This window comes from Salvelinus namaycush, chromosome 3 (genome assembly GCF_016432855.1).
Source record: "Salvelinus namaycush isolate Seneca chromosome 3, SaNama_1.0, whole genome shotgun sequence".
NCBI classification, from domain to species: domain Eukaryota; kingdom Metazoa; phylum Chordata; class Actinopteri; order Salmoniformes; family Salmonidae; genus Salvelinus; species Salvelinus namaycush.
The window spans coordinates 29,679,528-29,706,078 of record NC_052309.1 but is presented as its reverse complement, the minus strand read 5'-3'; the positions used below and the strand labels follow the sequence as shown (position 1 = coordinate 29,706,078).

General features: G+C 41.8%; 2 protein-coding genes across 2 annotated transcripts; one reads left to right on the top strand and one right to left on the bottom strand.

The window, feature by feature from the left end:
- Positions 1-1,969: 1,969 nt before the first annotated feature.
- On the top strand, positions 1,970-25,277 carry umodl1 (uromodulin-like 1). The gene is made up of 18 exons (XM_038990153.1): positions 1,970-2,287; positions 13,079-13,330; positions 13,747-13,989; positions 14,301-14,465; positions 16,256-16,365; positions 16,481-16,667; positions 17,003-17,143; positions 17,246-17,740; positions 18,040-18,300; positions 18,656-18,768; positions 18,935-19,154; positions 19,419-19,556; positions 19,699-20,345; positions 20,656-20,816; positions 21,071-21,307; positions 21,502-21,661; positions 23,493-23,577; positions 24,424-25,277. The coding sequence occupies exons 2-18, from the start codon at positions 13,228-13,230 to the stop codon at positions 24,609-24,611; spliced, it is 3,654 nt and encodes a 1,217-aa protein (XP_038846081.1). The 5' UTR covers positions 1,970-2,287; positions 13,079-13,227; the 3' UTR covers positions 24,612-25,277.
- On the bottom strand, positions 4,898-10,159 carry zbtb21 (zinc finger and BTB domain containing 21). Its single transcript, XM_038990154.1, has 2 exons — positions 10,052-10,159; positions 4,898-8,777 (listed from the first exon to the last, which is right to left on the bottom strand). The coding sequence occupies exon 2, from the start codon at positions 8,770-8,772 to the stop codon at positions 5,698-5,700; it is 3,075 nt and encodes a 1,024-aa protein (XP_038846082.1). The 5' UTR covers positions 8,773-8,777; positions 10,052-10,159; the 3' UTR covers positions 4,898-5,697.
- Positions 25,278-26,551: the final 1,274 nt, after the last annotated feature.

The following is a 26,551-nucleotide window of genomic DNA, read 5'->3' as shown; positions in this document are numbered from 1 at the left end:
TTACTGCAGACGACTGACATTTGTGTTGGTCTGTCTTCTCCTTTACAGGTTCAGATTTGTGAAGTATATTCAAAGACAGTACAGTATGAAGATAGGCAGAAACTGCTTCTACAATAGACAGTGGCGATTTTAGCATGTAAATGTTGGGGCAAACTCTTTTAGATGCATGTCATTAAAGCCACTACACAACACTTAACAATATATTAATTGGACTATAACGGTGACAAACGGTGCCCACAAACTGTTAGGGCCTACATAAAGCTGCCCCAACAGCAGTCCCAACACCTTACCAATTTTACTCCTGGCTATCAGCAGAGCCTTGTCTGGCAGTGAAACAGTTCATTCAGCCTCATTTACTGCCTTAAAAAAAAAACATAGCTCATATGGCTGACTGGCTTAAACAAATGTGGTTTCTACTGACAATTGAGATGTACAAACTATGGCATAAGGGGACGACGAGAGGATAAATGGCAATCCGTAATTTCGATTAAGACAATGAGCGAGCTAGGACGGACATAGTCAGTATAACTAGTTGTTCAGCACTTTTTAAATGTACGACGACAGAATTCATAACATGGGCCGTTCTTACAGTATTCTCCCTGTACACCGAGTCAGAACCGTAGGATAAATAAAGGGGGCATATAAGCAGACAATTAAAGCTCTTACAATATTCGATGATGACATTTCTCTAAAACAGGCTATAGGTTACATGTGCACCACCACAGAACAGTAGGCTAAATTATGAGGGGAAATGGCCCAAATTAATAGGGTGGGGCACATGGACTACTAACAGCTTACTACACAACATACACTTAGTATTACTTTCTTAGCTACAGTATACATATCTCCCTGGCATATTACATCATTTATGCAGCAGCATACAATTCATTTTTGGACTCGCCTTATTGTGCTATGCTCACTTGAACAGGAAGGTGGTGCGGTGGTCTTTCGTAGGCAAACTTTGTCATCAAAGTCTGGCATTCTCTGGATTTATGGTGCTTTCAAAGACAACTGGTAATTCGGGAAAAAAACAAGGTAGAATCATGACGTTAGTGATCTTCAGGTCGGAGCTCTCGAAAAAGCCAGAATTCCCGACTTGGAATTCAGAGTTGCATGACTGTTCAAACGTATTTTCCCAGTCAGAGCTCGTTTTTTTCCCGAGTTCCCAGTTGTCTTGAACTCACTGAAGTCTGAGATTTTCCAGTTCTGAGTTTCCAGTTGTTTTGAAAGCGGCAGAAGTCATGCTGGATTGACAGAATGGCCAATGTTTATCCTTTTAAGCTTGGAAAAGAAACCCTTAAAAGAGATTCTTAAAGACTTGGACCACACATCCACTCCACTGAATAGCAGGCTAGTGATTGCTTTGCAATGCTTGCAGTTTGCCACTGATTTTTCCAAACCACTCATTGTTGAATTTGCGATTTCCCACTTGTTGTGTAATGTTAATGTCCAATGGTCGATGAGCACCGATACGTTTTATCTATAACTTATCTTCATATGACAAGGATTGAAAAGGATTTGCCAGTAGATTGTTGACTTGATTCATGATGATGACTGCTATGTAACTTGCTAGCTAAGATTTTGAAAGTTGATGTTGACATGATCAGTCCAATCAAAGCTACTGTAGATATAACGTGATTTGACGTCATTTTATCTGTGGCCAATGACTTTGAGCCTTCTTGCATGGGCACTTCTAATGTAACTCTATGACAGCACCCAAGGGGCTTGAATTTTTGAGCTCTCCCCATAGATTTTGCAATGACGTGGCATCCCTATGAGTGACAGAACACTGAGCCAATTACGACACAACTAGAGAACATTACCACCCCTACGCAGAAAGCACTGAGCTGGGCTGAAACACCTGCATTTTGGAGCTGCCAAACTCAAGAAGGCAAAAAAGAGACCATGTTTGTATGCGGCTTTATTAACTCAATTATTATTTATTTTTTTACATTGTTTGCAAACTGATATGTGACACGTATTAATGCCAAAACAACATGCAAAACAGCCAAAATCATAGCTAAACAGGTGGGGCTCTGTCCCGCCTGCCCTGAATGATGTGTCGCCACTGACAATAGAAATCCCAGATCACACTTATAGGCAATGTTATGGCGATGTTAGCTAGTTAAACTCATGCACAGAAACGCGTCATCAGGTATAAAGGTAATCTCGTGCTGAACTGCACATGTGCAGGCCTTCAATTCATAGGCACTCCTTCGATATAAACCTGGTCTGTTCGGTCTATTTCGCAAGTGTTCCGGGAAGTCTCGCCATTTTGCCTCTCTGGGTAATTATCAACCTCATACAAACTATTTCAGACTTAATCATACTAGTATTGAGCCGACAGAGAGTAAAATACACATGTTATTAGCCATTCAAATTCACTCCTGTGAATTCCATTCAAATTCACTCTACTATACAAGTCGCTTGTGTGCTGTTGTATTTGTGTACCAAATTAATAATTAAAAACAAAATCTACCATACACCACACCCAGTATATATATATAATTTAGAAACTCTGTGGTATACTGTATACCAAGCATGCAGCTTCAGACAGGTCAAGTTGTAAAGATGTTGAGGAAATCTTCAAATAAAGTAGTAACTAAACAGTCAAGTCATTTTTTAGGTTGAGAGGCCAGATGCTTTATTCAAAAGCAGTATTTGCCATGCAGCTGTGTGGATGTTTTTCCTCATCTAAGTTGCAAAGGTTTCCTCTCCAATCATGTATTTTTCATTCACAGGATGACCTTGTACAATAATGGAGAACAAAGCATTTCCAGTCTATATTCTCAAGGGCCACAGAGCAGATAGCAAATTCACTTCCAGAGTCACAGCCAAAAAATTAGTCACCACTGTCCAAGTGGCCAAACAGTTTGAAAAACATATCTGTGACCCACGGCAGTGACCATCTGTCCAAGGAAAAACATTGGCACCATTTCTCTTGGTCACATTAGTTCATTTTAATCTATTTTGCATTGTTATCTGTAACAGCTTTGGTCATGCCTTAATAATGGTGCAACTAGTGCAAACATGATAGCAGTTTCAACCGTTCCATAGTGGAAACGAAAGCCAACTAGAGACATTACTAATTTAAACACATACCAACTTCTCCTGAAAACAATCATGATTCCAGGTAGTGATGGGGGGGGGGGGGGGGGGATCGCTACAGTTACATTTAGGGATATTATTTTTAACAATATATCGTATAGTTTGGACAATAGAACAATATATTTTTGCCGTTAATTGGGTGTACCTGCACCAAAACGTCATCTTTTTAAATAGGGAGCCAATTTGTTTTCAGCACTTATTTCCATGCCTGATAAAAATGTGTGTTTCTCATGGCTCTCTCTTGTCCCTCTGCAGCAGACACATGGTGAGCAATATGTTTGGAATATCTAACGGCAATAAAATCACAGTATCGAATCGCAATACATATAGAAACATGAGAATCGCAATATATATCGTATCGGCACCTAAGTATCGTGATAATATCGTATCGCGAGGTCCCTGGCAATTCCCAGCCCTAATTCAAGGGTGTTAGTTTCTTATAAGCACAATACAAACAATATACACACTCAATATCAAGGCAGCTACTGAATTATCAACTCTTTATTACAGAAAAAAATTCAAGCACAAAAACTGTAAGAAAAAAACTAAACTGCTGCAGTTCATGTTGAGCAACCATACAAATATTAATCATTGCAGAAATAGCACAGTAATACACAAAGTATGTATTTTCATAAACAAACTAATTATAGGTACACAATTATACAAACGCTGCCATATACACAAAATTATATTTTATATCTTTGCACTCAATTTCTTTTTTTAATGATCTTGCATAAAATCCAGAGCACAAATATAAATATATACATTGTTTGAACCTAACCACCAAATTTCAAAATCCTTTTTCCAGGTGTAATTAAGAAGCCATCACCACCACAGCAAAAAGTATACACTTAAACAACCAAAATATACACTTTATATTCTGACTGTTATAGGACAGGGAATTATTTTCCAAATCCCACTTTTACCCCCCAAGAGCAACAGTCTTGCTTTCACATGTTCTTAATTATTATATACATACACATACATATATAATTAACTTTGAACAAGGCACACCTGTTAATTGAAATGCATTCCAGGTGACTAGAGTGTGCAAAAGTGTTAACAAATTCAAAGGGTGGCTACTTTGAAGAATATAAAATATATTTGTTTAACACTTTTTTGGTTACTACATGATTCCATGTGTTATTTCATGGTTTTGATGTCTTCACTATTATTCTACAATATGGAAATAGTAAAATAAAGAAAAACCCTGGAATGAGTAGGTGTCCAAACTTTTGACTGGTACAGTATATATATATATATATATATACACACATACATACATACATACATACATACATACATACATACATACACACACACTTATTGGCTCTTGGTTGTAAACCATTCTAAATATCTATGTAAACAAAAAGTTAATATGCAAAAACTCTGACTGTGCTTCATTTTAACAGAACTATTGTAAAATTGTCTCAGGATGCATATGCTAAGGCCATGCAATCAATTCATAGGATTACTTGTGTAATTATCAACCTCATACAAACTATTTCAGACTTAATCATACTAGTATTGAGCCGACAGAGAGTAAAATACACATGTTCTTAGCCATTCAAATTCACTCCTGTGAATTCCATTCAAATTCACTCTACAAGTCGCTTGTGTGGTGTTGTATTTGTGTACCAAATTAATCATTAAAAACTAAATCTACCATACACCACACCCAGTGGGCAGAACGTAAACAAAACTCCTTTCCCAAAAGTACATATTTTCCATATTCTTTACACAATAATCCACTAATGATAATCTGTAATTTAATGAGTGATAGCTAAAATTAAACAAGAAATTATTTATTTTACTCAGGATTTACAACAACTAAAAAAAAGTGTCAGTTGAAATACTAACTGGTCTTTGGTCTTGTTTACTTGTATAATCTACATGAAATATCATTGAGGCAACGACAAAATCAGAATGAAGAATTAACACAAATAGTCAATATGAAAACCATAATTTTATGGTACAAAACAGATTACAGCTGAAATGTTAATGGAATGCAGAGGATTCAAAATAAAGATTCATATAACTGAAATTAAATCAATGTAATTTGACCATTATATGTAATGTAAATATTGAACAGAATTGCAAAGTGCATATCAATAAACATGATGCCTGAGGCCACTAATATCATCTTCATAATGTCATCTTCACACATCAATCAACAAAAATTCACAACTTAAGCAAAAGCACGTAACTGTTCTTGAATTGTACAGTACAGCAATTCCTAAACAAAGCTCTTTCTTGAATCCAAAAAATAGTTCTATAGGTAAAGACAACTGAAAGGGGGTTATCTGAATTAGGTCAGTACTGTGTAAATCTAATATCAATGGCAAAGTAACCATTGTAAGGAGCTGATGAGTCAAATAGCAGTTCATTGCAGACATTCACTTTCTCACCTCTATGACACATGGCCACTGGAAAAGATAACATGAAGGCAAGCCAACTACCAACAGCAATAGATACATTCAAAATCTTTCTTGTGTCGGCTGAGTTGTATTTGATCTCTTACGATGCTGTGAGCATAAAGTATCATCTCAGATGCTCAAAACAGAGTACAGGTGTTTGTGTGAGACATAATTAAATGTGACTATGGCTCTTCTCATGGCTCCAAAGACTAAAGGCAGTTTTGAATGTTCTCTGGCAGAGCTTACACATGTACTGCCTCTTAAATGTGAGGGCAGAGAGAGTGGGGGCATGGTAAAAAAGGGTTTCTGATTCCTGAGGGGTGAGGGAATTATCCACACTATCCATCTTGGGTAGGGGGCTACTGTGTGATCTGTCCATCTCTGGCCTCTTGGTCCTGGGCATTGACGACGAGCTTCCAGGCTTCTCCTTCTCTTTTGCTACCACAGCTTTAGCTTCCACTGAATCTGCCTCCACTGGTTTAGGTGGAAAAACTTGTGTGGCAGGACATCCAGTTGCATGTGTGACCGCTGGTGGTGGTGAGGGGGAGGGAGACAAAGGGTGCCTGTCATCAACCTCTCTCGCTCCAGGTTCGTCGGAGGTTGACATGTGGGACTGGAAGTGGCTCCAAAGGCGGAAGTTGGTCCTGAAGGCCTTGTTGCAGATGTGACAGATGAAGGGTTTGATGTGGCACAGCAGCTCCTGGTGACGCTCCAGGTCTTTGTGGCCACCAAAGAGCTTGCCACATTTTTCGCAGGGCCACACGCCTGGCTCCTCAGGCTCGACGGAGGCCCCAGACATCATGTCCTCCCTCTCGCTCACGGCCTCCTCAATGGGCTCATCCTTCACTGTCAGCTCGCCGTGATGTTCGTTGTGACACTGGCTAGCATTCAGGTCCTCGGGCACGAATGATGAAGAATCCTCCGAGTCCAACATAGGCGGACCTGAGGAGTCACTGTAGATTATGTCCTCTCTGGAGCTCCCTGCTCCCACAGACTCCTGGGCATGGAGAGGCCTTCCGAAGTGGTCAGATACTTCTCCATTGTTCTCCTCTCGATGGCTCATCTGCTCCTTAACAGTCATAATGTTGTGGTTGTGAACCTCCACCTGGTGTCTCCATATGCTGAAGGAAGACTTGAAGGTCCTCATGCACTCCAGGCAGGTCAGTTTCTTGTACTTGCAGTGTGCTTCATGTTCTTTTTTAACCGCTGGGCTGGAGAATCGGAGGCCACAGTAAGGGCACACGGTTGCGTGTCGACAGCCCCTCTCGTGGTCTCCCTGCTCAAAGAGAGAGGACAGCTTCTCATTGCAGAGTCTGCAGGAGTAAACCTCTGTGTCCGTGTTCTCTCTCTGACTGGGCTGGTCTTTTTGGTAGAGACTGCTCTCTCTCTCAGTCTCTTGGTTGTCTCTCTCCGCAGGGTGTGTCTTCAAATGCTGCTTGAACTGAGACAGAAACCCAAACAATATCCCACAGTAAGGGCATATCAAATTTGACTTGGACCTCAGGCCACCTTTTTTGGCAAATACCTGAGACTGCGAACCCTGCTTATTTCTCCTCAGCTTCATGAGCAAGGCTTTCTTTATTTCTCTCTCCCGCACAATATCAATCAGCTTCCTCTGAAACTTCTCATCCAGCTCGAATGAGCTGGAGGATGAAGCAGGGTTTTGTACCACTCCATGCTGGGTTTGGCAGTGGGTCCAGACTTTGAAGTTAGTGTGGAAGCGTTTGTGGCAGATGTCACAAGCGTATGGCTTATCTGGGTTGTGATACATGTTAACGTGGCGGTGCAATCCAGCATTGGATCTGAACACTTTCAAACAGATCCAACATTTAAACATCTTGCTCTTCCTGGGATCATCAGTCCAGTCTTCATCATTGTCATCCATGTTGGAGTTGTGAGGTACAGATTCTGACATATTGTCGTCGTCATCTTCACATGGGAAATCATGTTCGTTCACCCCTTTAGACTTTTTGAATGGGTACCTTCGATTGTCTCTCCTCACCCTTCTCTTTCCAGGGAGTTTAGAAAATGGCTTAGTAGGGCCTTGGTCAAAATCCATTTCATTGTTTTTGAGGTTAACTGGTAGAGAATCCCCAACTGTGATTCTAATGATCTCAGAGGGGTCAGACAGTGGGCTGCTAGGCTCTGTCTTCACATGGAACTCCTTTCCTGGAGTTTCATCTTTATCATACCTACTGTGGTGCATTGACTTGAGAAGAAGCGGCGGAACTACTTTCACACTTTGTTTGTGCTCTTTCTGAATCCCTTCCTCTGTATTTGCCACCATCTTAACAACAGACTGTTCTCGACCTTGCAGTTTATTGAGCTCCAGTGTGGGGGAGAAGACTGGGACGGGACTGTCCATGGATAATGACCTGCGCAGCAGGCTTTTTATGAGTGGGCCACTCCTGTCAATGGTCTGGCTAGGATCCCCTACCTGGCCCTGAAATTGTGGTTTGGATCTGTAGAGTCTCTGCGCCTCCTCCTCTTCTTCTTTAGTGCTTAGATCAGACTGTAACATGACTGTTGGAGATTCACTGAAGGAGACTGAGGAGGTGAGCTGTGGCCTTACTGATGCCCCTGTGTGTGATGATGTCTTCCCCTTTAAGATGGAGGCATATGAACTGATGGGCTTGCTATCAGAACCCTCACCAGCTGCTTCAGCTGATTTTCTGGGATTGGATGCAGTGTTCCTGGCTGATTCGTTTGGTTTCCTGTGTCCTGAAGCTTGAGTCTGTTCTCCTTGATCATTTGAACTGTAGCGTCTGGGCCCGGGAGCATCACCCCTTCGGCTCTGGCGCACAATGACACTCCTCAGCTGGATGTCGTTATCGTCCTCTGAGAAGGACAGCCTTTTTCTGGAGACGCAGTAGGACACATGCGGCCTTGTTGACATAATGTTGGTTAGAAAAGGGATTCCTAGACTGTAGCCCAGCTCCTGGATGGCTGCCAGGCTGCCTCTATCCACGAAGAGGGAGGATGAGTATATGTAATTCAGTACTATCTCAAAGGCGTCAGGCTCACAGAAGTCCAGCTGTATCACTTTGTGGGGCTCAGACTCCCTTCGCGTGAACAGTGATTGGAAATACTCACTGCTAGCGGCGAGCACACTCCTGTGGGCTTGGTACCGCTGATCCCCCACAACCAAGACTGTGTCACAGAGCTGCCCCCTCAGGCGCTGCTCATTGAGCACCCCCAGCACAGAGAGGCTGTGGGATGGATTACTGTAGTGCACCAGACTCTCCATTCTGGCTGAAAGGCAAGAACAAAAAGGAGATCCTTTTTATTTCAAGAGCCGCATTTTGATTCACATGTTTTCAGTAAAAAAGTTAAAGTAAAGAGTTACCTGAAAATTGATAGGCCTATACATAAAATCAAACAAATAACTTGAATCTGAAGAAATACATAACAGCAGAAAAATTGCAATAAGTATAAGAATCTAATAGCATTATGGCAAATTTATATTTGCCCATGTTTCAGAAATGTATGAATGAGATATAGATGAAAGCACGTATATTTATTGCTGCTGTATTTATTTTGCTATGCAGTCTGTTCCAACTGATTGATATAAATATATTAGTGAAAATAGCCTATTATTTATCTCGTTATTAAATCCTTCATTTTAGAATACTAAAACACAGATATCATTTTGAATAAAAGTAAGTTAAATGTAAGTGAGTAGTTTAGATCAGCTACTGGTAGGAGTTAATGTATCTAGGCCTATCTGTGGTATAAGCGCAAATAACATGACGCATGCGCATTTATAGGTTCTATTTCGATTACATCATGTCTTTAAATCATAAGACATGGCATGCCATGGGGGTCATATTTAGCAGGGACGCAGGCAGCGTTCATTCCGTTCCACACACACATAACTGTGGACACGGATATCAATTCCACATGATAAATAAACGTGTCTGACACGTTCCATATCAGAAAAGTTTAGAACGCTGCGCGCCCATAGAATGTGTCTGATGGGAAGTCAGGGGAGCAAGCATTAGATCATACGCGAGACGTGGCTGAAATTCCTGATGACACATACGTTAAAATGAAACTGGTTTTATCACTCTGGCAAGTATTTTCCTCGTTATGGTATACATTGGTGAATGAAAATGTAAACAAATAACGCATTGCGTGGTCTGTTTGTTACTGTTGCTGGCAGTGATATCACATGATCACTTGGTGTTACAATGTTTCCGAAAGAGTAAAGTTGCATCCGAAATGCGCATTCTGAGAATGATTCAGGACTTTCAATGGAACAGAATCAAACGCCAGTCCTCGAGAAACGAGTGCGTGGTCAGTGAGTGTGCGCGCACACACCCGCTACTGTATTTTCGCCCTCATTACAGCGCAGACGCAGCATCTACAGCACACATAGGGCAGTTGCTCGTGAGGCTTATAAAAAGAAGAAGAAACCCCCTCTGAGTTACGTCAGGAAAAAAACATTTTCTCCAAACAAGACTCAAATATAAGGCACTACCGCCAGATAATCTAAACCAAGTAGTTTTGTGGCTTTCTAAACTTACCCCTATGTCTTCGTTCTGTTCCCACGGAGCACACGAACAAGAATTTATATCAGAATTCTGTTGAGTGTGTGGTAGTCGTGATTCCATCCATCTTGAACTTGACGTCATCCCACTCCAGGGATGAGGTCATCAAATACAACGCTCGTCACGTGTGCTGCGTTCTGATAGGCTGCTTTATACCCGTAGGCGGGAATGTAGGACGTGACAGGCAAATTTAAACCTCTTAAAGTGGCAGGTCATATTTTCGTTCTTTGAGACTTAAACATTTCATTGGGAAGCAATACGAATACGAATCAGATCAACATTGCTGTCTCAGTTGCAAAGTATCAATATTCTGTAGGCGAGAATGTGATTCTCTAAAACCATAGACGGATAATCTACTATTGAATTATGTGGAATTACTGAATGGAAATGCAAAATGTATTTTGCTCTTATTACTGGTCATGTTCATTTATTTTTATATATCTAATGAATGACAACAACCATTTGAGGAAAGCATTAGGTAAAATCAGCATTTGACATTGGTGGATGAATGTGTTTCTCTGTAACCAGATCCACTTTACCACTGAAACTAATTATAGAGGTGTGATTAAAAGACATCACTATGGCTGTATTTACACAGGCAGCCCAATTCAGATATTTTTCCCACTAATTGATCTTTTGACCAATCACATCAGATATTTTTCATAGCTGATCTGATTGGTCAAAAGACTAATTTGTGAAACAATTATCAGAATTGGGCTGCCTGTGTAAACGCAGCCTATGGCACGTCTGCTCTCTCTCATTGCATATATCCAGAAGGCACTTGTTGTTGTGGTCTACTTGCCAAAAAGAAAGTCTTCGACCATTACAAACGAAGAACCATATAATGTATCTTCATTTGGAATAATTTAAAACAGCTGATGTAGTTGCATTTGTCTAAACAATCTAAATCATTTGGAGTCAAATGTTACACATCATCTGAAAGGACACAACTGCTACTATTTACGTCTATGTCTGTAAACAACTCTTGACGTTACAGTGAGCAGATAATGACATTTGAAAACATCACTAATCTGAAAATGTAAAAGGCACATATATGGTTATTTGTCTGTAGGGCTCATACTGTATGTAGTACCGTTTCTGGCAACCGGATGATCCAAGGAAGGTGTGGCACTGCTATTGCCTCATTTTGACATGTATGTATAATCTGTGTGTATATGTGAATACTTTAAGGTAAACTACTTGACCAAAAGTATGTGGACACCTGCTCGTCTAACCTTTTATTCCAAAATCATGAGCATTAATATGGAGTTGGTTCCCCCTTTGCTGCTTTAACAGCCTCCACTTTTCTGGGAAGGCTTTCCACTAGATGCTGGAACATTGCTGCAGGGTCTTGCTTCCATTCAGCCACAAGAGCATTAGTGAGCTCGGGCACTGATGTTGGGCGATTAGGCCTGGCTTGCAGTCTGCGTTCCAATTCATCCCAAAGGTGTTCAATGGGGTTGAGGTCAGGGCTCTGTGCAGGCCAGTCAAGTTCTTCCACACCGATCTCAACAAACAATTTCTGTATGGACCTTGCTTTGTGCACAGGGGCATTGTCATGCTGAAACAGGAAAGGGCCTTCCCCAAACTGTTGCCACAAAGTTGGAAGCACAGAATCGTCTAGAATGTCATTGTATGCTGTAGCATTAAGATTTCCCTTCACTGGAACTAAGGGGCCTAGCCCGAACCATGAAAAACAGCCCCAGACCATTATTCCTCCTCCACCAAACTTTACAGTTAGAACTATGCATTCGGGCAGGTACCGTTCTCCTGGCATCTGCCAAACCCAGATTTGCCCGCCGGTCTGACAGATGGTGAAGTGTGATTCATCGCTCCAGAGAACGCATGTCCACTGCTCCAGAGTCCAATGGTTGTGAGCTTTACACCACTCCAGCAGACGCTTGGCATTGCACATGGTGATCTTAGGCAGCTCTAGCAGGGAAGAAATTTGACGAACTGACTTGTTGGAATTGTTGCATCCTATGACGGTGCCACGTTGAAAGTCACTGAGCTCTTCATTAAGGCCATTCTACTGCCAATGTTTGTCTATGGAGGTTGCATGGCTGTGTGCTCGATTTTAGACACCTCTCACCAACGCGTGTGGCTGAACTAGCCAAATCCACAAATTTGAATGGGTTTCCACATATTGTTGCATATATAGTGCATGTGCATAAACTGGATAGAACAACCTGAAACTGTGGATCTGTGGAACTAACTAATGTGATGCCGACACCTTCAAATGGTTATTGTGCCACTCAGGTTGAGCCAACCCTCTTCACTGAGAGCACCACCCTCCCGCCCTCCAGCACAGCCTATATGGCCCAGTGACTCACAACATAATAATTGATTCATTCCTATTACTGATGGTTAAATTTCAAATCACATTAGAATTACAAGATGTAGAACATCCCCAAGCCAGTAAGGAATGTGCTGTGATGAGTAAACCTTTTAAATTCCAGAGGATATAGAGATCTTTTTCTGAAGGGGTGGAACATTTTTTATTTTTTATTAGTCTTTGAGGGAAATGTGACGAAATCAATACCCCTCCTGCCTGCCTGCCTGCCTGCCTGTCGGAGGCTGTGGGTGAGGAGATGAGTGAGGATATGAGAGTAAACACTGCCATGGGGACCTGAGTAGAAACCAAGTCACCTGGGACAGACACTGCTGCTCTCATCTCACAGCCACCATTTTCCCCTCTCTAGCATCACTAACATGTTGTTTGCTGGCACTGACAGTGCCATGGCAGGTCATAACACAACCAGTGCACAAAAGCAAAACTACAAATGTGTACAAATCCTTGTATGGTTATATATTATAACTTTTTGGGGTGATAAATTGCCACAGTTAGGGATTAATAGTAGTTTTAAATCCCTGAAATGCTCTGTCAAAACATACAGGAACATAGGAACATACAAAGGAATCAATTTGACTCCAGAAATGGCACTTGAACCAAATGTGAATGAATACACCCTCTCCATGTAGTTGTGTACTCTCTCCATCTAGATTCTACATATTGCCATGCAGTGTGTTACACTTGGGACTGTGGGAGCAAGGGAGGAGAAGATCAGGGGGTGTGGATGATGAGGGGAAAGAAACTCAGAACAGTTACCAACAACTCAGCTCTGAAAATGGACGTGCAGCATGGTCCTTGAATGCATGCCGTATTTTATGTATTCAAGATGAGTTGGATATCCTTTCTCTGTCTGGCCACGGCCTTTCTGGACCTCTGTAGGGGACACAACACTTTGTTTGAAGGTAGGAAAATAAGCTAAATTAAATTATGACACAATCAATAATATGATAATGTGTATGCTCTACTGTTTATTACCATGTTCCATGATATCTTTGTAAATATGTTTTAGTAATTCTTAAACCAGAAGCAATGCAAATTTTTCAATTTCTTTTACTGTACCTGCATTGATACTGTGGGCACTCCTTGGCTGTGGGCACTCCTATGAACGCCCGCAGTTGTGGAAATGAAAACCTGTTATGTGCTTGTGTTCATATATTCTGTTATTTATGCAACATTGATCTGCAAATACTTATTTTCCAATATTATGTTTTTGTGACTGTTTTTTTGGAATGCCCTGCCCATTTGTCTTAGATTCTGCAAACATAAAAACATGGATAGTCTCCATTACATATATAATATAACCATTCCTGTATTTCAGGATATGACCTGTCTATGTCCAGCTACCACCTGTGTACTCGACATGAGAGCACAGTGGTGAGTAAAGTGTTGTCCTATAAGATCTCTTATACGGTCAGGAGGTCATGTGGCGGCTGGCTACCCTGGAAGATGTGTGAGGTCACTGTTTACAAAAAGGCCTATCGGACTGAGTACATGAATGTCACCAAAGACGTTTTGAGGTGTTGTGATGGCTATGAACAAGTGGGAAGCTACTGTGCTTTATGTGAGTATTTTAGCTTGTATTTTAGCACTTGTTCAACATGAAAAGAAAATATGTTTAGGAGAGCACAGAAGTATCTACAAAGTGTAAGAAATGTATTTAACAGTTTGGTCATTTTCACAATTTACAGTACATCAGTACTATGGCCCTGCCCTAATACAATCAGGACCAGTAGTCATGGAGACTTGTTTATATGGAGCAGCTAACAAAGAACACTAGATGGGGCTGTGGACCAAGAACACAGTTATAGTTTGCTATTCACAGTGCTCTTTGTAAACATTTAATCAGATACTCTCTCTCTCTCTTTGATTAAGCTATGAACAGAAGTGGAGAGTTCACTGCTAAGCCAGGGTCCTGTCCTGAAGGTGTCGTGGAGGCACCCAGGAGTGGAGGGTGTGAATGGGACTTAGACTGCCCAGGCTGGCAAAAGTGCTGCCAGAGAGAAGGCCTTTCTCTCTGTATGGACCCTCAGTCTGCAGGTAGGTACAGATCCCAGATCAACTTCATTGTGATCAAAGATATACAGGTAAATGCCAAAATAAAGGAAACACCAACATAAAATGTCTTCTTATGGCTGGGATCCCGTTAACGGGATCGATATGACAACAGCCAGTGAAAGTGCAGGGCGCCAAATTCAAAACAACAGAAATCTCATAATTAAAATTCCTCAAACATAGAAGTATTTTACACCATTTTAAAGATAAACTTGTTGTTAATCCCACCACAGTGTCCGATTTCAAAAATGCTTTACGACGAAAGCACACCAAACGATTATGTTAGGTCTGCACCTACTCACAGAAAACACAGCCATTTTTCCAGCCAAAGAGAGGAGTCACAAAAAGCAGAAATAGAGATAAAATTAATCACTAACCTTTGATGATCTTCATCAGATGACACTCATAGGACTTCATGTTCCACAATACATGTATGTTTTGTTCGATAAAGTGCATATTTATATCCAGAACTCTCAGTTTACATTGGCGCGTTACGTTCAGTAATGTTTTGCTTCCAAAACATCTGGTGATTTTGCAGAGAGCCACATCAATTTACAGAAATAGTCATCATAAACTTTAATATAAGATACAAGTGTTATGCACGGAATTAGAGATATACTTCTCCTTAATGCAACCGCTGTGTCAGATTTCAAAAAAACTTTACGGAAAAAGCAAACCATGCAATAATCTGAGTACAGCGCTCAGACAACAAAACCAGCCATACAGATATCCGCCATGTTGGAGTCAACAGAAGTCAGAAATAGCGTTATAAATATTCACTTACCTTTGATGATCTTCATCAGAATGCACTCCCAGGAATCCCAGTTCCACAATAAATATTTGATTTGTTCGATAAAGTACATAATTTATGTCCAAATACCTCCTTTTTGTTAGCGCGTTTAGCCCAGTAATCCAAATTCATGAGGCGCGAGCAGACGAAAAGCCCAAAAGTTCCGTTACAGTCCGTAGAAACATGTCAAACGATGTATAGAATCAATCTTTAGGATGTTTTTATCATAAATCTTCAATAATGTTTCAACCCGGAGAATTCCTTTGTCTTCAGAAATGCAATGGAACGCAAGCTAACTCTCACGTGAATGCGAGTGGGCAGCTCATGGCACTCATGGCATGCCAGACCCCTGACTCAAAGAGCCCTCATTCCTTCCTCCTTCACAGTAGAAGTATCAAACAAGGTTCTAAAGACTGTTGACATCTAGTGGAAGCCTTAGGAAGTGCAATATGACCAATATCCCACTGTATATTTGATAGGCGATGAGTTGAAAAACTACAAACCTCAGATTTCCCACTTCCTGGTTGGATTTTGTCTCAGGTTTTTGCCTGCCATATGAGTACTGTTATACTCACAGACATCATTCAAACAGTCTTAGAAACTTCAGAGTGTTTTCTATCCAAATATACTAATAATATGCATATCTTAGCTTCTGGGACTGAGTAGCAGGCAGTTTACTCTGGGCACCTTATTCATCCAAGCTACTCAATACTGCCCCCAGCCATAAGAAGTTAATAGGGTGTTGGGCCACCACGAACCAGAACAGCTTCAATGCTCTTTGGCATGGATTCTATAAGTGTCTGGAAGTCCATTGGAGGAATGAGACACCATTCTTCCATGAGAAATTCCATAATTTGGTGTTTATTTAATGGTGGTGGAAAATGCTTTCTCAGGTGCCGCTCCTGATATATATATATTCATTGTATAGTACAGTCACAGAAAATTATATTGTAAACATACAAGTATTCTTAATTATTTCACTCAGGCGGTAGAGGCTGGTGCTTTCACGTCACTGTGACAGTGAAGACAGATTACCAGCGGCTGATATCCATGGACGGGGGAATCCTGAACCACACAAGGCTGCTGCACTCTGTGGTAGGTTACTGTATCTCTCCCTATGTTCTTCTCAATGATGGTCCATTATATAGTCCCTATATTTCTCACCGTATGTGCCCAGTATAGGCCATGACCATTCTGTATTGGCTTACAGGTGACTGGAGCGCTGGACTCTTATGACGTCTCTGTATACTATATCAGCTCCTGGCCTATATGGCCATTTAGAACCTCCTCCTCTCTGCTGATTAGTTCCCCTGAAATTCTGTCCCTGTCCAACACGACCACAAAGCTGCACCTTCTTCTCATACACATTGAAGAAGTCACCTCGGTGTCAGTTGAAGGTAAGGGGATTCTGTACTGTACTGTGGGGCGTAAAATACACAGGGTTTTCTGGTGGATATAATGATGTATGTGTTATAGTTGTTCTCTTGTTACTGAAAACCCTGCTAAGGAAAAGCTGACTCAGTAACACCACGGTGTCCCACTCTGCCTCCACTTCCTCTTTACACTCATCTGCGACATGTTTCCTCTGGAAATGGAAAACTGGCCGTTGACACACACTCTCAAAAACACACACCAGTGCGAACACACACACAAAACGAATAGACACACACACACTGTATAATGTATATCCTGTATACAGTATCTACTACACATTATGCTGCTGTCCTTTCAGACATGAATGAGTGTAGCCATGCCGCTCTCAGCAGCTGCTCACGTCAGGCAGACTGTACCAACACAGAGGGCTCCTACAGCTGCACCTGCCATCCAGGATTAATTGATCTCAACCCCAACAACAAAGGGGTACACTGCCAAGGTAAGGACAGGGAGTGGTGTGTACATACTCTGGGTTATATGAAATTAATGTAAAGATGTAAAAGTTTGTAGCTAACACTCAACCTGTTCGTTCTCTTTTCAGCTGCTGACCCTGTGACCTCACCCATGCCCAGTAATGCCACTCATATGTTCTGGTGGGCCAATGCTACAGAGTTGCCACCCAACAGCACCAGCTATCAGTCCCAGGTCTCCAGCTTCACTGATACCCCAACAGCTATAGCTACAACCACAGACAGGAGCATGATGCTGAGCTCGACCCATATACATGCTGCCACACATAACCCAGTTAAAGCCAGCTCCAACAGGTCTGAGACCAGTACCGCAGTGATACCCTCGAGTACTGTATTGACCTCCAGCAGGCCTGAAATCAGTACAGCTCTCACATCCTGGAGTAGTTCCACCTCACTCCAGCATACCACTAACCCCAACTCTCCAACCCCAACCCTCTCCACCTCGGCCCCCTCTGTACCGGCATGGCAGACACATCACCAGCAGACCAGCACTATGCCACAAACCAGCCTTGAGCCCACTCTGATGGTGTCCCTGAGTGTATCACCACCATCTCCATCAACATGCAGTATGGAAATCAATTAACACACCCATTATACATTGTACAACAGCAACAGTTTTAAGCGTATGGACTTTTTAAAATATCACTTCTAATATTTTGTTGATAGAAATTCCCCCAATGACTCCCCTGCTGTTTCTAAGAACCCCTGAGGCTGTTTGCATAATATTCTCCAAAGTGCTCCACATACATCTTTAATAATCATAATTTAAAAAACTTAGACTCTCACAAAGTCATTCCTAATTGATAAAATTATATTTCATAGAAGTTGAGATTGATTACTGTCTCCCTTCTCCCCTCTCCCCCAGACCCCGCCCCCATCACCAACCTGCAGGCTTCCAACGTCACTGGCTCCTCCTTCTGCGTGTCCTGGATGACTGGCCAATCCCAGAGCGGGTTTAGCTTTCTGGTGGTGCTGATGGAGGGGTCAAAGGTCAGGGGACGCTGGGAGACGGGGCTGTCAGTCTGGGAGGTGACATTGTTGAAGCCTGGGGTTCTCTACAACGTTACTGTCATTTCCTGTCCCCATGGGAGCCAGGGGGCCAGCCTGCTGCTGCTGGTTAAGACTGGTAAGTACCATGTAAAGAATGTGTTTAAAATATCAACTTTCTGTCATATTTTTCAGTTTTGTTATAACAATATCACTTAAAATGTGTGCATACTTAAACTGATGCAGTACATTTTAGATATATGTGCTTTATGCATAAGGAGGCTGATATGGTGTGCCCTATAGTGAACTGCTGGCCAAAGCCATCTGAACAAGGACAAGAGGAAAGCCCTCTATTATTCATTACACACTGACACAGCAATATGATTTGGTTTCACTTACGAAAGCACTTTCACGTTATGCTGACTCTTATAGCAGATATGAAACTGTTCTAGTGACTACAGTGCTTTGGCTGGATGTGTGTATCCAATTCACAGCTGCACAGACACTTGGAGCAACAGCTCACCTGACCAATGTGCAGTTCACTGATGCCCTGCTGGACCCTACTAGCCAGGCGTATCAGAATCTTAGTCGTAGTATTATGGAAGAGGTAGGAGACTACCACACAACGGCTGCTTAGACAAATGTTTTTTGAATGTTTACAAATGTTGAATGTTTGAATGTTGTCATTGTACTCACTTATAGAACATGGAATGTTGTAGTATCTATCAAATGACACTGACACAAACACACTGTCTCCTCTAACTGTCCCACAGATCCTCCAGTCTCTCCCTCCTGATATTCTGGCCCTGGTAAACTCAGGAGATGTGAGGGTTCAGATCACAGGCCTGGCCCCTGGCAGTGTAGTAGTGAACTTCACCATCATCTTCACACCCAGTCAGTCCCAGGACATCCTGAAAGTGTCCTCTGCTCTGATGCAGGCCCTACAGAACAGCTCCAGATACACAGTTGACAGCAACAACACCAGCATAAATGGTAACGCTGTCTTAACCTTGTACAGTTGTAAGAATACTTAGATTTTGATAAAAGGATGTGTACAAGATGATGTGCCAGGTCTCCAATGGGCCTTTCTTGAAAATTATTATTTGAATTAATGGGGCTTTCTGGTTAAATATAGGTTGAATATGAAATAAGATAACTCTCTGTTAGCATTAGATGGAGAGCACATTTAGTGATACCAATCTGCATAAACTGTTAACCTGATATTCAATGCCAGATTTTTGTTGTTGTTTCAAACAGATGTTGATGAGTGCAGTACAGGGGACATGGACTGCTCCCCATGGGCCCAGTGCACTAACACCTGGGGCTCCTACAGCTGTCTCTGTCTGGATGGATTCACGGACTCTAACCCCTCTAGGCCGGGACGGGTCTGTTCAGGTAGACAAAATGGAGTAATCGCTTTCCCTTTTTGGTAGTCTAAATTCAGATCTGGATATGGTTACTAGAGTATTCGTCTCACACTGCCTAATCAGTTCACTACAGTTCAAACTGTAATTGTCTTTTTTTTGTTGCCATACAGCTCCTTTGACCACAACCACACCTATGTCCACAACCACACCTATGTCCACAACCACACCTATGTCCGCAACCACACCTATGTCCACAACCACACCTATATCCGCAACCACACCTATATCCACAACCACACCTATATCCGCAACCACACCTATGTCCACAACCACACCTATATCCGCAACCACACCTATGTCCGCAACCACAACAAACACTCCCGTTACAACCAGCAATACAGTGTCAACCACTACCACCTACAATACAACCTCAATTACATCCAACAATACAGATGCAGCTGCAATGAACGCAACAGTTACAACCAAAACTCCAGTCACAATCACAACCATGGCGCCAGTTACAACCTCAACCATCACTGAAGTTCCTACAAAAATGACCAGCGGTCTCATCAAAACCAGTCTGCAGCCTGAGACTCCTACATCTCTGGCTCCTCTGGTCTCTTATACGGAAGCCATCTCAGTGGAGTGCAGGGCCAGTGCCATCACGGTGACAGTGGCCAGGGACTTCCTGTGGTCGGGGCACATTGGGGACTCTTCCCTGTTCCTAGGGAGACAGGAGTGTGGCGTGAACGGAGGGAACAGTAGCCACGTCCAGCTGACGGTGGCTTGGGACGAGTGTAACACACAGCTCTTATATGTGAGTCAGTAAACTTGTCAGTCAGTGGCTAGAGGGTGCTACCTACTGCCCCCTTGTGTCACAAAGAGCATAGTCTCTGGTGTGTTTAGGCTAAATAAAAGGTTATTCTATAATGTACAAAACAGACCTGGATTTAACAGGTTAAAATGTCCTTATTTATGTACCATTTATTCTATACATTAAAAACATGCAGCCTGTCACCATGGTATCTTGTAGGTGCAGGTGTTGGATGACCAAACTAGATTGAACTGTCCTCATGGTCTGTTAGAAAATAAAATAACTAATACCCATGTTAACTTTTGCACTATAGAACAGCACTCACTACACTGCTCAGGTGAATCTGTACAACTCTATGAGCTCTCAGCTCTTGCCTGACGACACTACAAGGGTTCCCACAGTACGGCTGAAGGTCCCCATCATGTGTACCTTCAGGAGGAGCATCATCATCTCCTCTGGTTACAGCACCACAGGGTACGCTCTGCCAGGTGCCATGGTTACCTTATCTATGTCACTATGGTCATATCCACCTCCCTCCACCTTTTAACTCCCACAAATCACTGCTAGGCTAGACTGAAAAATAAACATGTCTAGAACCCAATTTTACCTCACTACTCAAATACATGCTTGCAAATATCTCTCTTATTGACATAGAGTGCATTTGAATATTCAGTATCCATGATATATTTAGCTATTTATTTACATAATATCTTATGGTGTATTGACAGGTATGATATGATCAATGATGCTGTCATGGGCTCAGGGACGTTCTACGTGACATTTCAGCTCCTGAATGGAATGTCACCCCTCCCCCAGAACTACAGCCTGTCTCCTGAGGAGGATGTTGTGGTCGAGGTCAGCGTTGACTCCACGGTTGCCCAGATCAAAGTGGTCATCAACAAGTGCTGGGCCACCCAGAGCAGCAACCCCTTAGAACCAACAACCTATGTTTTTCTGGAAAACAGGTCTGTTCTACAATTGCTTTTGAAGGTGCCCTATTATAGTTAGCTTAGATGCTAGGTTTTTATTCCGTGGCATATAATAGAATACCATTTATATGTATTGTCCATCCGAGGATGGACATTTGCTTGAAGATTTAGATGTGTTTGGGTACTTTCTAAGCTTTCTGCCGGTAATCTGTATCTCTCTTTCTAATCAGCTGTCCCCTCCCAAACACATACACCACAGTCGTGGAGAACGGCAACTCCAGCAAGTCTCGCCTGTCTCTTCGCATCTTCTCCTACATTAACCTGAATGTCATCTACCTGCACTGCCAGATTCAGATCTGTATCGAGACTGGCTCGGCCACCTGCCAGCCTGTGAGCATCTGTCCAGATTTATTCATACTGTACTACTCAAATATACAATATTTACTTTGATGTCTAGATTTACTCTCCAACCAGGGGTTAAATGGGGTATTCGGAGGTGGGGAAGCTCTGGCGGGTTGAATAAAAGGATTATGCCAAGATTAGGGTTAGAATTAGGGTTAGTGTTACTGCTGTAAGTACAATGTATTACTATTCTAGGGTTTGGGTTAGGGTTACTACTTTTATCCTGCTTTTTATCCTACTCCCATAAGGTGCTAGAGCTCGGCTCTGCCTGGCTCTCGCTTTGATCCGGGTATCTCCAGTTCAATTTAACCACTGTGTTCAACCCCTTTGATATGACTACCTAGAGGCTCTTGAAAAATGCTCTACTTGGAGAATGTTTAATTATACTGAACAAAAGTGTAAACACAACATGTAAAGTGTTGATTCCATGTTTCATGAGCTGAAATGAAAGATCCCAGAAATGTTCCATACGTACAAAAAGCTTTCTCTCTTAAATGTTGTGCACAAATGTGTTTACATCCCTGTTAGTGAGCATTTCTCCTTTGCCAAGATAATCCATCCACCTGACAAGTGTGGCATATCAAGAAGCTTAAACAACATGATCATTACACAGGTGCACCTTGTTCTGGGGACAATAAAATGCCACTCTAAAATGTGCAGTTGTGTCCACAACACAATGCCACAGATGTCTCAAGTTTTGGGGGAGCGTGCAATTGGCATGCTGACTGCAGGAATGTCCACCAGAGCTGTTGTGAGATATTTTAATGTTCATTTCTCTACCATAAGTCGTCTCCAATGTCATTTTTAGAGAATTTGTTAGTACATCCAACCGGCGCACAACCGCAGACCACGTGTAACCACGCCAGCCCTGGACCTCCACATCCGGCTTTTTCACCTGCGGGATCGTCTGATGAAACTGTGGATTTGTACAACCGAAGAATTTCTGCACAAACTGTCAGAAACCACCTCAGGGAAGCTCATCTGCTTGCTCGTCATCCTCACTAGGGTCTTGACCTGACTGCAGATTGGCTTCGTAATCAACTCCAGTGGGCTAATGCTCACCTTCAATGGCTACTGGCACGCTGGAGAAGTGTGCTCTTCACGGATGAATCCCGGTTTCAACAGTACCGGGCAGATGGAAACAGTTTGTATGGCGTCATGTGGGCAAGCAGTTTGCTGATGTCAACGTTGTGAACAGAGTGCCCTATGGTGGAGTTATGGTATGGCAGGCATAAGCTTTGGACAACGAACACAATTTCATTTTATCGATGGCAATTTGAATGCACAGATACCTTGACCAGATCCTGAGGCCCATTGCTGTGTCATTTATCCGCTGCCATCACCTCATGTTTCAGCATGATGTCGCAAGGATCTGTACACAACTTCTGGAAGCTGAAAATGTCCCAGTTCTTCCATGGCCTGCATACCCACCAGACATGTTGCTCATTGAGCACGTTTGGGATGCTCTGGATCTACGTGTACAACAGCATGTTCCAGTTCCGCCAATATGGAGTAACTTTATGCGAAGGAGATGTGTTGCGCTTCATGAGGCAAATGGTGGTCACACCAGAAACTGACTGGTTTTCTGATCCACGCCCCTACATTTTTTTCAAGGTATCTGTGACCAACAGATTCATATCTGTATTCCCAGTCATGTAAAATCTATAGATAGGGGACCTAATGAATTTATTTCAATTGACTGATTTCCTTATTTGAACTGTAACTCTGTAAAATCTTTTCAATTGTTGCATGTTGTGTTTATATTTTTGTTCAGTGTAGTTCAATGCTGTTTTCTTTCCATAATCTTTTCCTTTGTCAGGATTGCTTTGGGCGGAGAGAAAGATTCTCCAATCTAATTGGAACAGCAAAATCATCCTGTGGACCATTGCTTCGATCACACAAAGGTAAAGTAAATGCTCTTCAAAGTGAGACTGCATCAAAAAAAGCTATACTGTGACAACGTGATGACTAGGCTACTGCTAATTTCATATACAGCCAAGTCCAAAATGATTGGCACCCTTGATAAAGATGAGCAAAAAGAATGTATAAAATAAATCATGCAAATACTGAGCTATAAAGAATGGAAAAGTATATTATTTTATACTAATACAATTGCTCACCCAAAGAGATTTTGTGTAACTTGTAATAATTTTTTCTCTCAAAAAGATAGGGGTCAAAATGATTGTCACCCATTTTTAATACCTTTCAATACCTCGCCTTGCGAGGATAATGGCACTGAGTCTTTTTCTAAAACGTTTTATGAGATTGGAGAACACATTGGGAGGGATTCATGTCATTCCATTTTGAAGGTCAACGGCATCATGAACTTTACTCAGTACCAGGACATTTTAGCCAAAAACCTGGTTGCCTCTGCCAGGATGCTGAAACTTGGCCGCAAGTGGATCTTCCAGCAAGACAAAGACAATAACCCCAAACACACATCAAGAAATTGTTCATTGACCAAAAAAATCAACATTTTGCAATGGCCATCTCAGTATCCAGACTTGAACCCCATTGAAAACCTGTGGTTTGAAATGAAGAGGGCAGTCCATAAGGGTAGACAAAGGATATCAAGGATCTGGAAAGATTCTGTATGGAGGAATGGTCTAAGATCCCTCCTAATGTGTTCTCCAATCTAATAACACATTTTAGAAAAAGGCTCAGGATGGTTTGTACAAGGCTACATGATGTATAGGATGATCAACTGTACATATTGTGGAGTTAATATATTCTGACATGTTTTCTGGCAGTGTCCGTCGAAGAGAGATCTGATACTCTTCGTCTGGTGGGCTACAGTTTACTGGGAATAGGACTATTCCTCCTCTTTATCGGGAGTCTCTCTTCCTTGTTCTTCAGCCACAGGAAGCGAATTGGAACCTACAGTTTCAGCCTCAAACCCAAACAAGATAACTATACCTATCATGTTTTCAATACTTAGTGCTGGAACACTTTTAGGCTAGTTTTAGGGAACTCAAAGACATAGTAAAGTTGGTATTTCATTTCTTCAAGCTGTTGCCTAGTAGTCAGAAATGAAGAGGTCAATACAGATAATTTTGATTAAACTAAGGCATATTATTAAAAAACTAAGTGTATCAAAAGGGCAGAAATCATTATTAATTTGGATGACATCAGGGTCTCTTCAATTTTTTTAACATTGATACATTTAAATACATACTGTATACAAAGCACTGTTTGCCTTGGAAATTAATGTTGTCTTGTTAGGATTTGTATAGTAAATCTTATTTAAAAAATATAATATATTCTGCAATCCCTTCATTTTCTTTTAAACTGATATTTTTCTATAACTGAGAAAATCTACCATTTATCTACCATTTATCCTGAAGTCTTCTAAAGTCAATAGCAGACACATCCTGAAATATTGACCTGCTAAAATATGTGAAATATGTTCATAAACGAACAACTAGAAATAAAAAGGAATTATTTGTATATTGGAACATTTGTAGCAGAGGAAGAGAATATTTCCCCAATCTTTATTTATGAGGTGAAATGTTGAATTTGTGATACAATCTAAGAACTACTGTAATGATCCATACACTAGAGGACACTGTTGGGTCATTGCATTAAAAAAAATTAAAACATAGGTAGGACAACAAATGTTGGGATTTCACAGTGTTATAATATCATGAATTAGATATGGTCACACTATAAACATTTTGGATGATTGACATTAGATAACATTACATGAAGGTATGGTACATTTATCAAATACATCAAAGACTTGGTGGTCTGTATGTCTGTGCTGCGTGCATGTGTAAATGTGCAGGCCGGGCCCATCATGTGTATGATGATTTCACACCACCACTTCACACACACCTTTGTGACACACACACCTTTCTCTCTCTGAGAGGCGAGCCCTGTGGAGGGATACATGGTAAACAGCAGGAGGTTGGTTTCTTTCAGAGGCGTACCCTGGAGACCTGGAGGGTGGTGGGATGGGGGGTACAATCTGTGTGGACGAGGACTCATATAAACCCCACCCCCAATTAACGCATACAACCCCAACCCACCTTCTTGGGAGGGTGAAACAGTGATCTGAGGCAAAGTATCAAAGGAACAAACCTCCATCAAAATAAAACAAAAATAGTTGATTGTTACAGTTATAGAGCGTCGCACAGTTGCCCCAGCGTCGTTCGGGTTAGGGTTTAGCCGGGGTAGGCCGTCATTGTAAATAAGCATTTGTTCTTAACTGACTTGCCTAGTTAAATAAAGGTTAAATAAATGTTTAAAAAATACCCACATTGTAAAGCTGAGGGAACTGTAGATTCAAAATCAAATCAATTTGTATTTGTCAGATGCGCCAAATACAACAGGTGTAGACGTTACCGTGAAATGCTAACTTACAAGCCCTTAACCAACAATGCAGTTCAAGAAATAGAGTTTAAAAAATATTTCCAAATTAACTAAAGTAAAAAATTAAAAGTAACACAATAAAATAACAATAATGAGGATATATACAGGGGGTACCGGTACCTAATCAATGTGCGGGCGTACAGGTTAGTCGAGGTAATTTGTACATGTAGGTAGGGGTAAAGTTGGGGGGGGTCAATGTAAATAGTCCAGGTGGCCATTTGATTAATTGTTCAGCAGTCTTATGGCTTGGGGGTAGAAGCTGTTGAGGAGCCTTTTGGTCCTAGACTTCGCGCTCTGGCACCGCTTGCCGTGCGTAGCAGAGAGAACATTCTATGACTTGGGTGACTGGAGTCTTCGACAATTTTTTGGGCCTTCCTCTGACACCGCCTACTATATAGGTCCTGGATGGCAGGAAGCTTGGCCCCAGTGATATACTGGGCCTTACGCAGTACCCTCTGAATCGCCTACCGGTCGGATGCTGAGCAGTTGCCATACCAGGCGGTGATG

Bases quoted from the DNA above. Each gene is read 5' to 3' on its own strand.
- zbtb21 (XM_038990154.1), bottom strand. From the start codon at position 8,772: ATGGAGAGTCTGGTGCACTACAGTAATCCATCCCACAGCCTCTCTGTG.
- umodl1 (XM_038990153.1), top strand. From the start codon at position 13,228: ATGCATGCCGTATTTTATGTATTCAAGATGAGTTGGATATCCTTTCTC. The intron at 16,668-17,002 runs GTAAGGGGATTC...CTGTCCTTTCAG, and splicing joins CACCTCGGTGTCAGTTGAAG to ACATGAATGAGTGTAGCCAT. The intron at 18,301-18,655 runs GTAAGTACCATG...TCCAATTCACAG, and splicing joins GCTGCTGCTGGTTAAGACTG to CTGCACAGACACTTGGAGCA.